General features: G+C 36.6%; 1 protein-coding gene across 1 annotated transcript in view; it reads left to right on the forward strand.

The window, feature by feature from the left end:
- Positions 1-714: 714 nt before the first annotated feature.
- LOC133286688 (uncharacterized) overlaps positions 715-16,904 on the forward strand; it is a gene marked incomplete at its 5' end in the record, with an annotated part of 33,719 nt that continues 17,529 nt past the window's right edge. The window contains 15 exons of the mRNA XM_061484136.1: positions 715-787; positions 1,026-1,081; positions 1,192-1,297; positions 1,414-1,479; positions 2,079-2,176; positions 2,235-2,250; positions 6,856-6,906; positions 7,329-7,464; positions 7,634-7,695; positions 7,776-7,904; positions 8,930-9,020; positions 9,111-9,145; positions 14,363-14,438; positions 14,534-14,716; positions 15,103-15,261. Coding sequence (XP_061340120.1) covers positions 715-787; positions 1,026-1,081; positions 1,192-1,297; positions 1,414-1,479; positions 2,079-2,176; positions 2,235-2,250; positions 6,856-6,906; positions 7,329-7,464; positions 7,634-7,695; positions 7,776-7,904; positions 8,930-9,020; positions 9,111-9,145; positions 14,363-14,438; positions 14,534-14,716; positions 15,103-15,261 — 1,337 coding nt within the window. The remainder of the gene's footprint in view (positions 788-1,025; positions 1,082-1,191; positions 1,298-1,413; positions 1,480-2,078; positions 2,177-2,234; positions 2,251-6,855; positions 6,907-7,328; positions 7,465-7,633; positions 7,696-7,775; positions 7,905-8,929; positions 9,021-9,110; positions 9,146-14,362; positions 14,439-14,533; positions 14,717-15,102; positions 15,262-16,904) is intronic.

A 16,904-nucleotide genomic window follows, 5' to 3' on the forward strand; every position in this document is an offset into this window, starting at 1 on the left:
ATTTAAAATCTGAATATTTGCAGGACTTGTTTGTCAGCTGAATGCAAAACCAAGAATTAACATTCTTTTTTGCTAGGATTTATTTTTTATTCACTTCCATTGCATGTGAAAAAACTTAGTTACTTTACTGATTTGTCATTCTTGCTTAATGATAGTTTAATAAGTTTACACTGATAGTTGATCAAATTTAAACTCTTTTTTTTATGTTGAGGGCCAAAAGGATTCAAATCTAGGTGTCTGGAATATAATTTCAGTTAAAAGGTTTAGGGGTTTCAATTTAGTCTGGTTTGATAACCCGAAGATTTGGAGGTAAAGTACAGGTTAAAAGTGAATGAATTGCTCGTAGATATTTATATGTGAAGCAATTTTCAGTTGGAAGGTTACTTGGCATGTTTTGCTGCGAGTTTCATAGCTATTGCTTTGGATATATACCAATCAAATATTCATCCATGTTTTGAAAGCAAAAATTCTTCAAAAATTCTAAATTGCAATTCTGCTGACACATTATAGTAGTTTCCTAAATTACACCCAGTTTTCAAACATTGCTATCTTTTGATCTTAAGAAATGACTATTTGACTAAATTTGTACTTCCATCTGAAAATTTAAATCACATTTGACGGGTGAGAATCTAGTCATCACGATTCAGGACTTGTATTAGCTGAATATTCCACTGTCTTCTCTTGATTTTAGACTCCTCTCATCGTTTTGTGCAGGGGAAAGATGGGTGCTTCACTTCACAGATCGTCAAAATCAAAGGCCATTGGAGGAAAACCTCCATATTTAATGGTGTTGTTAATTTTCTGTACATTTTTTTTCTTCAATTTTTTTTTTCTTGTTCTGACAAGCATTCACAATGCAAGTGTTTTTAAGCTAGAAGAGCTTTCCTTCATAAATCATGTTTTGGTAACTGGAATTATTTCCCTTATATAAACTTTTGGAGAATACTTTGCTGTATGTGATGATTATGCACATTGAAGCATCAAAATGTTAATCATAATGATTTTCTTTTTTTGGGATTATGCAGCCTTACTTTGGTATGTTTGGATATGGTGGACCCATAGCATCTATGCATTTGGGGAGGTACGATTTCCTTTAAAAAATCTCCATTATCTAGTTCTGTTTCAAGTACATTCTCAAAATGTATATCTTTATCACTCCCTCTCTCTTATTTATGTTATTTAACATTATAGGCGTGCTTTAGTCTCTTCCAAAACAAAACATGTCAAGAAAGTCTACATGTTGTTTCTTGAGAGAGAAGCTTTGTTAAGTGCATCTAGCTCTAAAATGACATGGAAGGTATGTATGTTTTCCTAGCAATGCATTTGGCGCCTTCATTTCTTCTCTTATTTTTCTGTGCTCTCAACAGACAGTAGCATGTTACTTTTACTAAACATCTTTTTTTTGTCATTCAGACTGATGGTGGCATCAGGGATCCCTCAGAGGATGAAATCAGGGACTCTGATGGAAGCTTTACAAGGGTATATATCATCTATCATCTTTTACTTATTGTAGTCCTCTTATTCATTTTCACCATTGTGGATTTGACGTTTGTCTTTAACCACTTAATCATATAATACTTAAACCATGTAATTATAATAAGCTAAATGTGCTTATCATTTAAATTTATGTATCATTTGGGATCGATAGTTTATTTTTTCTTTTGTTTGCTGATTTTATTTTTTATGTAGACTATCATATTATTATTGGTGTTTGAGCTGAGAATTTTCTACTCTCTCTTTTTTTTAATCTTGAAACTGTCCTGAAAATATTTTTTTTATTTTTTATTTAGACTATCATATTATTATTGGACAAGACTCCTCTAAAACGAGCTTGTCTCTATAGTGAACAAGAAATTGGAGCTTTATACCATTACTTCTACTGCCACCTTCACTGTCATTTTCTTAATGTATTTATGTTTTTGGTTGAGCCCTAGTTATTGTCTTATTTATCCAATTCTATATATCAAGGCATCTGGAAAAGTCTTTTCCCCATCGTACTACTAATGTTATGTTTACACGGGGCAAAATGGTTATATCTTCAATTTTATTCATGAACACATTATATGATACTGTTGCAGGTTGACATTTACGAGCCAAAAGTAAAAGATGTTGACATAAGTAGACTCCAGTGCCACCTAAAGGACATATATTTCCCCTACATTCAGGTTTGGATTCTGCCAATGAATTGAATAAGTCTAACAGATAAGATGAAATCTTTATCTTTTCAAATTTAGGTGTGAGTGTTTAGAAGTTCGTTTTGTTTTTTACTATTGTCAACATAAAAATTGGTATTCAACATTATTTCTAGGTGCCTTTTGAAATGATCTAATCTGCTGCTCTATATATTGTTATATTGATGCTTATTGTAAATATAGTATGTTATGTACAAAAAAATAAGTAGTATGGTAGTCTTTTTATGTTTGTAAATGGAGGATGACGGTTTCTTCCTCTTGCTCCTTTTCTCCCTGTCGCTATTTGAGTTTTTAGTAGGAAATTAGATTTATTTAAGAAAACATGGAAATCAGCTCCTTACAACAGAGGTAGACTTCTAGAATACCTATAACAGAAAAATAAAAGATACAATTGGTCATTGGAGACCTGTAACTTCTCAGGTCCTCACTCAGTTTTTGCCTACTTCTATGGTCATATCTTATTTCGCACATAGCCTCTAACTTCATTACATTTCTTCCCATACCAAGTTTGTTGTTATGGCTCAAATTTCTCTTCCTCACTTACTCATATAGGAGTGCCTAACAATATTCCAAACCCCCTTCCCCCCACCCCCGCGGCCCCAAAAAAAAAATCACTTGTCCTGTTGAAGGGTCTGGGAAGTCTTATACAGCTTTCAAGGAAATCTCGCCATGTCCCATTGCTTGAAACACTCTGTTAAAGAACCTTGAGGTCACCACCCCAAAAGCTAGCTCAAAGGGTGGGAGTGCCTAAGGTCTTATAAACTCCACATTAGTTGCACATACAACCAATGTGGGACTATATATCTCAACACGCCCCCTCACATGAAAGCCCTTTGGGCTTGAAGTGTGGACAATGCAACAGGCTCAGCCTACCTGTGCTAAGAAACGCCACAAGAGAAAGTGGGGGGCGGCGAGGCTCTGATACCATGTTAAAGAACCTTGAGGTCACCACCCCAAAAGCTAGCTCAAAGGGTGGGAGTGCCTAAGGTCTTATAAACTCCTCATTAGTTGCACATACAACCAATGTGGGACTATATATCTCAACACACTCAATGAACCCTAGGCAGGCCAGGTAACTTGAGAGGTCGGAATAAGCAGTCTGGAACTTCTTGGGCAGGATTGACTTGGTGCTCAACCATCCTGTTAAGAGTGTTAGTGTTAATAGTGTAGAAGTCCCACATTGAGTCTGTCTCTTTGTATTCTTCAATTGGTTTGCTATATAATAGCACTAATGTTGTGTAGTTTAATACAACAAGGATTACTATTATTTCCTCTTATATCTATGATATTCAACATGGTATCTAGAGCCTAACAAGAGGAATCTTAATCCGTTTAACTTAGTTCTATTTTCCATAATTTCAATATGGTTATAGAGAGATATCACCCTCCTTGAGGGATTCCCGTTGCTATTTCTTTTTCGGGTTTTTCTTTGTATGCTCTGTGACTGCAGCTTAGACTGATCTGTCACATCAGAAAAGAATGATCCTTGAGAAGTTGTTGGGTTGACCACCGTTGTCGTTGACCGACCACCGTTGACCGCGTCGTCCACCGTTGACAGCCGTCTCCGGCGACTTTTCCGGTGACTTTTTTGATGACTTTCCGGCGACTTTTTCGGCGATCCACCACCGTCTCCGAAGACTTTTCCAACGACCCACCGCCGTCTCCGGCGACTTTTCCGATTCCGCGAAGCTTTGTTTTTCTTTAATCTTCTTTCTTCCCAAGATGGAGTATTTATACGATTCATCATCCATCTTGAGGGGGAGCACTGTCCAAGTTGCTGATGTTGTCTGCGCTGATGTTAATTCCGACACTGAAGTTCCTCTTGAGGGGGAGCACTGTCCATGTTGCTGATGGTCATTCCAGCACAATTGTCTTTGCCGATGATAATTCCGGCACTGTTTAGAAGTTCCTCTTGAGGGGGAGCACTGTCCATGTTGCTGATGGTCATTCCAGCACAAATTGTCTTTGCCGATGATAATTCCGGCACTGTTTAGAAGTTCCTCTTGAGGGGAGCACTGTCCATGTTGCTGATGGTCATTCCAGTACAATTGTCTTTGCCGATGATAATTCCGGTAGTTTAGAAGTTCCTCTTGAGGGAGAGCACTGTCCATGTTGCTGATGGTCATTCCAGCACAAATTGTCTTTGCCGATGATAATTCCGGCACTGTTTAGAAGTTCCTCTTGAGGGGGAGCACTGTCCATGTTGCTGATGGTCATTCCAGCACAATTGTCTTTGCCGATGATAATTCCGGTAGTTTAGAAGTTCCTCTTGAGGGGGAGCACTGTCCATGTTGCTGATGGTCATTCCAGCACAATTGTCTTTGCCGATGATAATTCCGGCACTGTTTAGAAGTTCCTCTTGAGGGGGAGCATCGTCCATGTTGCTGATGGTCATTCCAGCACAATTGTCTTTGCTGATGATCATTCCGACATCTTCCATGTTGATGTTCATTTCGACGCCATTTTTAGCACATTGTTGATTTTTGGTTTCTCATTTAGGAGATTTATTTTGATGTTATGTTACTTGGTCTTTCTTGTAATAAGCTTGTAGCATAGTCAAGGGGAAACCACGGCTGCTCACCAACTGTTAAATGAAATGTCTGAGAGGGATCTTGATGCTGATGTCCTGGTCAGCTCAGTTGTCTTTGCCGATGATAATTCCGGCACCATCCATGCTCTGATGTCCATTCCAGCACTGTCTCTTTATCAGCTCTTCACACTGATGGCCATTCCAGTTGATTTGTTGTACTTAGTCATTTCATTTCGTTGATGTAGCATTGTTGTTTTTGGTTCCTAATGGGAGTATTATTTATGTATCAAGCTTGTAGCATATGATCTATATGCTACAGCTTGAGGGGGAGTGTTAAGAGTGTTAGTGTTAATAGTGTAGAAGTCCCACATTGAGTCTGTCTCTTTGTATTCTTCAATTGGTTTGCTATATAATAGCACCAATGTTGTGTAGTTTAATACAACAAGGATTACTATCATTTCCTCTTGTATCTATGATATTCAACACATCCGATGAGCAGCTGGATAACAATATGATTCGTCATTCTTGACACGACATATGTGGCCATTTGTAGATTGACATAGTCAAACTCGTCATTTGTCAGTTCATGATCAGAAAACTTTCATTATCTGCATAAAATTGTGGAATATCTTAGATTTAGTCACGAGCTTCATGAATCTAACAATTGTCAATGTAACTCATTCGAACAGAAAAATAATCTCTTGCCATTCTTGTTGTGAAAGCCTTCTTCCAAGGTCATCTTGGGGACTCAATAATATAGCAACTTCAATGAACCTATGAACCATCAAGACTACCCATTTTCAACTTCCAAATTGTCCTTTTAGTAGTTCTTTTGTTATTTTTGTCACTTATATTTTTAAGAAACCAAACCTTCAACAAACAAGTAATAAAGATGTAAAAATCCTTACTAAATTTTAATTTAGTCGAGAGTAATTTTGTCATAAACAATTCCATGTCAATGATGAGTTCCATACAGGAGAGTTCATTCTGAATCCCCTTATATTCAATTTATATGCAAAAGTAAAATGATCGTAAGTGACGAAAACTTAATTGTTCGGAGGGTAGCTTGTTACATCACGTGTTTACATTCCCCTATTGTTGAGATATATAAAACCATTAATGTAGCCTCACCCAACAACTTAAGCTTTTGGGTTGAATTGGTTCTTTATATGGTATTAGAGCCTCGTGTCCCGGGTTCGATCCTCATCGCCCCCCACTTTCTTTCTAGTGGAATTTCTTTCTTCGCACAGGTAAGTGGGCCGGTGCATTGTCCATCCTTCCAGGCCAGTGGGCTCTCGTGTGAGGCCAACAGCTTAAGTTTTTGGGTTGAATTGGTTCTTTACACCTATGCATTTCAAATGACCGATAAATCTTCGAACATCCTGATGAAGTAAAAAGCCATGTCTTTGTAATGTTATATATCAAGTAGCTATGATATTTCAATTCATAAATTATCTCAAATACCCAAACACTGATCTTATCATCAATCCAAAAGGAAACCAAGCCATAAATCAAATGCCTAAGTAACAATATGCACTTGCAACCTAAAATCCCCACGTCAGGTCAAGAAGTAGAATATTTCAAGCAATTATCATGAAATCATCGAATGCTTGTTGACAAAAGATGAGGAGTAAAGAGCCGAGCAAGCAATTTCTGGAGCTCAATGCGCAATCAAGCAATTTTCACCTTAGTACCATTCCTTGAGCTAAGCCGTCGAATTGATTTATTAATCTTCAAAAAAACTTATATTTGGTATATTATATTTATACATTTATAATATTTTGGTTTCGCTCACTCCACCTGAATTTGGGAGCACAAACTGGGCCTTTGAGGGGAATAGAGAGGAAACCTATTTCCTAGAGTTTCTTTCTCGTCCCATCAAATTGTTAAACTCCCAAACATTAGTAATACCTGATTGCGTGCTAGTAAAACTGGTTTCAGAATTCATCATTTTTTTTTAAGAAAAGAAGGAACAATTAAGTTGATATGGTGATATGACAGTGACAGTGCTAGCATATATGATTGTGAATTTGCCATAGATAAAAAAATTTCTTCTCTTCAAAAGTGTTTTTGGCAAAATATTGTTCTTCATTGAATTGAATATATCCAGTATGAATTATTTCATTCATGCAGAGTGATGACATGTCTGACGAAGGGAAGACTATTACCCCAACAGAGTTTCAGGTTCTCGCACTAGCATTACATTTTCACTAGTTCATGAATACTATTATAGCTATGGACGGTTGTACATTTACACTGAAGTATCCGATAAGTATTACCAAATTGTATTGAAAAAGAGAGAGATGTAATCCAATAAGTATTACTGCATCACGTCAAATCATAATCAACACTTTTTTTTCCTTTTGCTTTTTCTTAGCTTATTTTTCTTTTGTACGAGGCTATGAGCCTAGCAGCTTTCATATTAAAACATAATTTTACTGTCTCAACTAAGATTTGCTGAAGAATTTTGTCTTACACTTCAATCAAATTTATAGATGTTACTTTCAATTTGTTCAAGGAAAAAAATGTTATTATTTTTCTTGAAATGTGAAAAGCATATTAATGAAATATTATGCGGTATTGCTGTGAAATTTGTTCTTTTATAGGTCAATGAGGTTGATTTGACTGAGATTCAAGGTGGAGAGGTTGCAATCACCAATTTGCATTCTTGCAATGGCCCTGAGTTTGTTTTACAGCTTCATCTTTCCTTAGTACCCGACCATGATGGCATCAAAAGTGCAGGTAACCTTTTCTTATCTTAATGAACACTAGTTCTCTCTAGCAATGTTTAGTGTATGATATATGGTAATGCTATATCATGTGTCTAATATGTTAATACGTTTAATCATTTTATATAATTAACTGCACAGAAATTTGAATGTCTACTTCTACGAGGGTAACTATATTTCAGGTTCAAGAGAATTCCAAGAAGCAAATGCACGCTTGAGGTTTCTATATTTCCCATTCACAGAGGTAACGAACATAGTATACAGTACAAGTCTATCCTAGATCTCATGTTCTAGACCAATTAAATGAATATTTTTATGTTACAGGGAAAGGAGAATATTGAGAAGGTTTTGGAAAAGCTAATGGCTGATGGTTTTGTAAGAAGAGAAAACTTCCAAGGCTTTAGTCGAGTATCTATTAGGCGGCTTGGTCGTCTACTTCCAGATGCTCGATGGGTAAAAATTCGAACCTTGGCTTATAAATTGTATAGATAATTGCCCTTGCACTAAGGTTTTAGTAGCTGTTTCCTTATGAAAGCTGTATGATTTCTTTGTCATGAAATCTGAATGAAGATGATACGATCCCAGCTTTAGGGGTGCATTTGAGGAAACATTATAGGAGAATTCCCTTTTTTTGTGTGTGCTTTCAAATTTTGCCAATGTGGTATAAATATACTGTATTAATGAACTGGGCTGGTACTATTCTTATACTTTAACTCATATATGAGTATAAATGAGAGTATTCTTATACTTTACCTCATTAAACCAACATGACAATTAATTGTATGTCCTATTTCTCTTTTCTGATTTTCTTCTTTTCCCTGTAATTTGAACGGTTACCATCACTTACAGTTCATGCTCTAAAATGCATTTCTGTTTTGAAACTGTTTTTTATTGATATCTCAGTGTATATATCATGCGTCAATTTGCAGTGCCTTACGTAACCTACTTTCTGATGTAACCACACTAGCATGAAATTTCCCTTTGGCTGAATTTTTATTTGGTTCTAATAAATTTTCAATCTAAGTAGCTGCTCCTAAGTTTAAAACACGGCTTGTTTCAAACCAGTTTGTATGTTGGGTTTTATCTGTCAGCTCACATGAGGGAAAAATTAGACTACACAAAAAATCTTACTTATGGTTGGTATAAACTTAAGCTTTTGAATAAGCCTTCTTTTTATTAAATTTGGGCTACATTATCTTAGTATTGGACACCAATCATGACATCGACAGCCAGCAGGCTTAGATATAGAGGGATAAGAGGAGGTTTGATCATATACATACAATGAATGCAATCAGAAATTATAATAATTCTATATGCTGGCCAGGTCTTTAATATGTTTCATTTTACTTTTAGTTTATATAAATTAACTATTCTGGCATTCATTAGACTTTCGTCTTATAGTTATTTTATCTTTTAATCATATTTTTTCAATGATTGCTATTGACTTGCATTTTTTTATTTTATTTATATTTTGCCAGACTTTCCTTCCATTTATGGACTTAAGAAACAAAAAGGGAAACAAGGCTAACATATTGAAGAGATGTTCGTTAAGGGTGAAATGCTTCATTGGTATACCATAGTCACGATATGTTCCCTCTTACTTTCGTAATTACTATTTGTTTCTTTGCTCGGTCTCGAGTTTGACGTTCTAATTTGCAGAAACTGATGCTGGTTTTAAGCCAACACTGTCCAAGGTTAGGCTTGCCATACTTGAACATATTACTAAATAAATGTGCTATTATGTGTCCTTTACTATTTTGACCTTTGTTTTTATTTTTGAATCTACCTGTTAAATTATTTTACCCGCCCAAACAGATCTATGCTAACTAACTACCCGTGGGCCTATCACAATCATTATATGTTTTATTGCCAACTAAAAGTGTAACAGGAGCTACGTGAGCTATTATGACGTGCTTGAACTGAACCTTTCTTTATATCAATTATGTTTGCTTTTATTCTGTGGTATTACATTTGTTATTACTTTGAGATTTTAATTCTTGAGTGATACAACTCCCCCTAAATTTAAGACTTACCATAGGATTTTTAGGTAATTACACTTACTGAACAAACTCAATGATGACTTAGCTGCTGAATCATCCAATGGTGGTAAATTGGAAAAACGGTTAGAGGGGTTGGAGTTAAAAGGAACACATATGGAACGAGGGAGCATCTTATGACACATTTGAGACTTAGCCTTCGTAGAGATGAGAGGCTCTCTAAATCCTCTGAATCTACCTTTACTTTCTTCTTCTTTTTTCCTCCAATTTGTGAACATCAAATTGTGATGTTCTTCCTTACTTAATTGTAAACCCTTGATGCATATCCCTATTGAGTTCTGAATGAAACTAGTTACATGGTGGTGACACGAACGATGGACCACATAATGGAGGCTATGGAAACTTGTATTGGAGGACTAAGGAGGCAATACAGAGAGTGGAGGCTGGATTGGCTGATGTTCTTCAAACGCTTCAAGAGCTCGCTGTCGATAGGAACAAACAAAAATCTGCTAGCCGTTCACACAGAGGAAAAGAGGAACGAAGGAGTGGGGATTCATTTGGATCAGAAGATGGGATTTAAGGCTAAGAAAACAGAGATGAATGTTTATGATTGGTTGAATCGAGTCGACAGGTACTACGAAGTGAACCATATGGATGATAGGGAGAAATTACGTGCTATTGTGATCATTTTGGAAGGAGAATCCCTCCATTGGTTCAGGTGGTGGGAACGGAATACTGTTCAGGCTACTTGGGGATCATTTTGCCTTGAGGTCTTAAGCCGGTTCCAACTAGACTTAGAAGGAAACTCACTCTATGAAATGCTAATCCTTCATTAAAATAGGAGCATGCATGATTATCATCGTGATTTCGAGAGAATCAGGGTAGCTCACAATTTGGTTGAATGGCTTGACGAGTTGCATCAGGGAGGAGCTCTTGGTTCTTCCATTGGACTCATTGCCGACGATGATGAAAAATGCCCAACGCATTGAGAGGCACAACTGGGCTTGTGCTATAGAAGGTCTAGGAGGAACAAAAATTACAAGCTCAAGGGGATCCAATAGGGGAGCCCAATTTCATGGAACCTTTTTTTTTTTTTTGTCAAACTAATTCGGGTTAACTTAACTCACGGGTTGGGGCAAACCAAAATAACTCTTTAACGCAGCTTCTGCCATGCAAGGACCTTCGAGAATCCAGCCAATCACACTAATGAACCTTGATCCGGCCAATCCTTTGCAACGTCAAACTGAGAGTCATGCCCGTAAAAAGAACCAGACTAGAACTAGAACCTATCTCAAGCGGAGTTGCAGGACCGGTCTCGTAAAGGGTTGTGCTCCATTGCGAGGAACGGTGGAACCTAGGCCACCGTTGTTGTGTGAAATAACTGAATCTTCTCATTATGGAGGAAGATGTTAGAGAAGACGACATGCAAACCTCAAAGACCATAGCAGAAGGTGATTATGGAAACAATGGTGAAGAAGTGATGTTGCAACTTCCTTCACAGTGTCTGTTGGGCTTGATTACGAGCCAAACCATGTGCGTTTGGGGAGAGGTTGAAGGTAGGAATATGGTTGTGCTCATAGAAGTGGCACATCTCATAATTTCATCAAATAAGATATGGCTGAGCAACTTCAACTAAGGGTGGAGGCTACTCCCAATTACCAAGTTAAAGTAGGCAATGAGGATTGTCTGAAATGCAGTGGGGTCTGACGTGGGGTTGAGATTCTAGTTCAGGAAGTAGTAGTGGTACAAGAATTATTCCTTTTCAGCCTTGTTGGTGTGGACGTGGTACTTAGGTTGAATTGGCTGCAAGGTTTTGGCAACTTTACAGCTAACTTTTGCGATTTGATATTGGGTTTCAACTTTCAAACAAGAGGGACAAAAAGTCCTCATTAGAGTTAAGCCCAAGCTTCCCTAATTGGAAGCATTATTCGAATCAGTGGTAAAGGAAATCAGAGATGATGGGCAAAGGTTCTTCTTGCACTCTTCAAGGGAGGTTCCTTGGGACCCAGGAAGCTAGAGTCATTGGGAAGAGCTAGAACAACTACTAAGGGAGTTTGAGGATATATTTGTGACACCATCTGGGGGACCTTCTAAGCGTAGTCATGATCACGCCATTGTCCTCAAGGCTGGCTGTAAGGTTCCTAATATTAAGCCTTGAAGGTACCTTTTCACCAAAAAGAAGAAATTGAAAAAATATAGTTGAATTATTGAATTCTAGATTAATCCTACCTAGTGTGAGCACTTATTCTAGTCCAGTTGTTTGTGTTGATTAAAGAAAGCTAAATAAGATTACAGTGCCTGACATATTTTCGATGCCTATTATTGATGAATTGATAGATGAGATTGGAGGGTCTAGTATTTTTTTCAAATTTAGATTTGAAATCTGGATAAAAGGGGAGGATATTGAAAGACTGCTTTCATGACCCATGAAAGGCATTACGAATACCTTGTAATTCTTTTCAGGTTACAAATAATAATATCCCTTCCATGTTCCAATCATCCAGAGCGACAAAAATGGATATCCAAGCTAATGGGCTTTGATTTTGAAGTGCAATATCATCCTGGCCAAGATAATGTCGGGACTGACTCTCTCTCTTGCGTAGAATGCAACAACTTTCTATTTCAATGGTTAAGCTACCCGTGATAGAACAAATTGAAGAGGAATAGAAGGAAGATCCCAAGTTGAGGCAATTTATACTTGATATATTAAATGCTCTTTCCAGCCATCAACCCTTCCTAGAAGGGAAATCGTTGTGCAATGATAATCTGGTGGTTCTAAAGGAATCCAAACTAATTACATTGTTACTTTTGGAGTTTAATGACACCTTTTTGTGGAGGACACTTTGGATTCTTCAGAACCTTCAAAAGAATTTCCAATCTGGTTTACTGGGAAAGGATGAAAAAAACCATACAAGCTTATGTAGCCAGTTGTGTGGTTTGTCAAAGAATAAAGCTTTGAATCTGTCGCATGCTGGACCTTTGCAACCTCTTCCAATTCCAAATTAGGCATGGTCTGATATCTCCCTGGATTTCATAGGGGGACTGTCTAAGGCATGTGGATATGATACAATCTTGGTGGTGGTAGACAGGCTCACAAAATATGTCCATTTTATGCCACTTTATCACCCTTAAAATGCCTAAGAGGTGATTGATTTTTATTTCCAATATTGTCAAATTACATGGCTTCCCCAATGCTTTGTCTCTGATAGAGACTTGGTGTTCCTTAGCCATTTCTAGGTAGAACTTTTTGAACAGGCTGAGACCTTATTTAAATTTAGTACAACATATCCTCCCAATCCAACTGATAAACGAAAGTTGTCAATAAATGCCTGGAAACCTATATCAGGTGTTCTTGCCATCCTAAGCCAAAACAAGGGCCTCGTTGTTTGCATTGGGCAGAGTACTGGTATAATACCATGTACAAGTCATCCTCAGGTATCATGCCCTTTAAGGCACTCTATGGGACTGATCCTCCATTGGTCTTTTGAGTAGGACATGTTGCCATGGTAGCAGAAGTAGAGAAGTTTCAGCAAAACAATGACCTTATCTTGCAAAAACTGTAGCAAAACTTGACGAAATCCCAAAACCAAATGAAGGTTTAGGCCAATAAGTATAGAAGAGATATCTAGTTGGAGGTAAATGATATGGTGAATTTGCAAATTCAACCATACATGCTTACAACCGTAGCTAGAAGAATTAATGAAAATCTCGGCCCGCGTTATTATGGCCCTTACAAAGTGTTAGAATGGGTGGGATTTGTAGCATATAGATAGACTTACCCTCTATTGTCTTATTCATCCTATATTTCATGTTTCTTTGTTGAAAAAGGTAGTTTAGGTTTCTGATCAGGTCCAACCTTTGCCTCCAATGAGGTAGTAGGAGTTTGAGTTTCAAGTGACATCTACCAAAGTCTTTAAGTGGAGAAAAACAAGCGATTCTGTGGAAGTTTTGATGAGGTGAAAAGACTTGCTCCTTTTTGAGGATTTTTGGAAGGAATCTTATTTGTTGCATCAACAATTCCCTCTTTCTACCTTGAGGAGAAGGTGCTTGAATTTTGGGAGGGGGGTATTAATACGATTCCCCTTAATTTAAGACTTACCATATGAATCGTTTCAAGGAATTACACTCACTTAACAGCCTCAGTGATGACTCAGCTGCTGAATCATCAAGTGGTGGGAAATTGAAAAAGTAGGTAAAGGGAGTGAAGTTAAAAGGAACACGTATGGAATGGGGGAGCATCTTTTGGCACATTTGGGACTTGGACTTTGGAGAGATCAGAGGCTCTCAAACTTCTCTTGATCTATTTACCTTTACTTTCTTTTCTTTTTTTTCAATTTGTGAACATCAAATTCTGATGTACTTCCTTACTTTATTATAAAACCTTGATGTATTTCCTTATTTTATTGTAAATCCATACTAGTGATGAGTTTTGAATGAAAACAAGTTACTGTTTCATACGAATTCCCGAATTAATTGATTCTGTTGTCACATTAAGCTTCAATACTAAGATGAATTTGTTCATAGATATTCATTTGGCTTGGTAAGTTGTTACATTATGTAGCAAGCAAAATATATAGTTCAAGAACCAATTAACTCTGCATATGGAAAACTGTTGGTTGTGTTAGCTTCCATTATAGTAATGACTTACAATTTTTTTGTTTTTATATTGGTTACTGTTACGTGATATAAGTATAAAGACATTTGTATGTTCGGCTTAAGAAAGCCCAAGTGCACATATTTTTTTATGCGAGAGTAAAATTCAAAACACTATTTAACTATATATAATTGGAAATTGAAAAATGAATCTGCTCTTCCCTTTGTTGAATAGGATTGACTATGTATGCATACAAAATTGATCTTGACCTTTATTTTCTTTCTAATTTAATGATCAACAACTAACTCTTGACTTTTCAGACTGATCTAGCACACCATAATCCTTTTACCACTACTTTGAAGAACTTAGGCAATAAGGCCTCTGACAAAGAGAAGGGTACTTTCTTGGTTTTGATTCCTATGATACTGTTTTAACTTCATTGTCATGATTATTAGATATTATCCAACTCATCGATTATTTAAAATCAACAGATGTTATTGTTGAAATTAGAAAGAATACAAAAGTATTAACTCCTTTACAGTTAGAAAAGGAGTACCAGGAGTGGATATTACAAATGCATGATCAGTATGATGAAGAAGCTGATTCTGGTGAGGATCAACCAACTATCATCGTCAGTCCTACAAACAAAAAGGCACTTTGTATCTCTTCAGATGGTATGTGTGGAGGACTAACCAGATTTTGATATCCTCCCCTCCTCCCCCCTCCCCCCCCCCCCCCCCCCAAAAAAAAAAATATAAAGAAATAGAAAATGGACAAATGCTCCTTTGCAGTGGAGCAATTCAAAGTTTTGAAGGAAACCAAGTTGTCCTTTTCCTTTTCTAACTTAGAGGAAGTCCTAGTCTCCCTAGTCCGTCCTCAATCTTAAGAAAAAAAAACCTTGTTGATCCTCTTATACACTAAACTTGTGATATTGACATAACAAAAGTTCACTTTTGTGTAGTCTCTCGAAATAAAAATGCCATCGTATGTTATTTTTGTTTCTATTGAACAAAATCATATCCACTTTTATTTGATCATCTTTTTCCTTGTCAATATGCAGTTATTAGAGTTCATCAGGTTCTGAAGAGAAGGGAAAAGTATTGGAAGCGGGGACAAAAAGTTAAAGTGTTAAAAGGAGCATGTGCCGGGTGTTACAAGACCACTATTTATGCAACCATAGAGTACTTCTTGCTTGAAGGATTTGAAGGAGACACCGGTGGTAAGCTTTCTGTTTGTACTACATAAGTAATTTGTTAAGTTAGACAACATTCTTTTCTCTCTTAGACAACTTCTTGCTTGTGATTTTGGTTAATAGAATATGTGATTTTGTGATCCCGGAGAATCCCAAGAATTTTGAGAGTGCAGAGGCGAGGACTAGACTCACTAGTGAGAAGAGTGCTTTGAAATATGAACACCCCAATCATACCTAGATAAAAAAGTGTAGGTAATAGCAAGAAAGGTCAACAATAGTAGAAACGCAGACAAGTAATGCGGGGAATAAATTCCTCTATTTTTCTTATCTCAACCAAAATATGCACCCTAAACTCGCAGGCTAGATACACAAAAAGACAAAGGCGTGATGAACTGATGATCTACCTAAATAGTATATATAATGCAGTCTCTGTTCTGTAGTGATTGTTTGCATGGAAACAACTTTGATATATAGGCTTTGGTTATAATTTCATTCAAGTCTTCTTCATTTGGAGCATCCAATTCAAAGTCGTCTACTTTTACATCTTCCAAATCATCATCAAAATTATATTCAATAGATTGTCTAGATTTCTTCTTGGCCAATTTTGTTATCAACTATCACAAAAACATCATTCATGCTTCAAACGATTTCTTTTCTTTGTGTGGACCTAAACAAATACAAAGCAATTAATACACAACTCATATCATATGTTTGATATGAAATATAGTTCATACTTAGTATTATTGAAATTGATCAAATTATACCATCTCAAAGGCACTCCAATTTTTCTCACACCTAAAGGAATTGCATGTCAAGCTTAGCACAAACAATCTTTTGAGCTTTGAAACTTTTATCCCCGTAAGATTCCCACCATGTTGCTGGAGTTTTGGACTCAACTCCCTTCTAGTGCCTTAAAATACCCATTCAATACTTGAATTTTTCAAGTTGCTTATTAATCTTACTTGCATCATCAATACTCCCTCCCATCCTTTGGATAACAATCATATACTCCTAGTTTTACTTCAAGATCAATTTCAAATAAAGGAGAATAATGATGTTTGGGGTTATGGTAATAGCCTGTAGCATGTGAAGGCCTATGGAGTTTCTTGTCTCATCTTTCATCAATGACATCCTATATCAGCTTATAACTAAATAATGAAAAAAATTGAATTAGTTTTGAAACAAAGAATAATTTTTTTTACAAATTTTCAATTAAAATAAAACTTGATCAATTATAATTTTTGGACATTATTGAGGGCTTATTGAATTTTCTCTTTAGCCAAATCCATCTTCTCATCAATGAATCCCATGGCCGCTTTCTCATCGAATAAACTAATCGAAGCACTTTCATAAAAAGAAGAGCACACTTAAAGCAAATGTCAACGTTTTTCCAAAACTCTTTGTTCATAGCCACATCTTCTATAAGCTTTGAACATTCTTATCCGGGGAAGTTTGTTCTCATGAAGGCATTCTAAAGCCAAGTAAGATGTGGCAAAGCGAGTCATGATGGGTCTAATCAAATCTTTGCCTTTGGTGAAGCTCTGCAATAACGAAATGAGAGAAGTCATTGAATATAAATAAGTTGCAACTTTCCCCCTTAGGAATTGTTTCTTGATGAACCGATACCCTCGCTAAATTTTCTAACATCAAGTCAATGCAATGTGGTGCAC

This window comes from Gastrolobium bilobum, unplaced genomic scaffold, assembly GCF_033153095.1.
Source record: "Gastrolobium bilobum isolate Gb01-03AN ecotype WA unplaced genomic scaffold, APGP_CSIRO_Gbil_v1 utg102725, whole genome shotgun sequence".
Lineage (NCBI taxonomy): Eukaryota > Viridiplantae > Streptophyta > Magnoliopsida > Fabales > Fabaceae > Gastrolobium > Gastrolobium bilobum.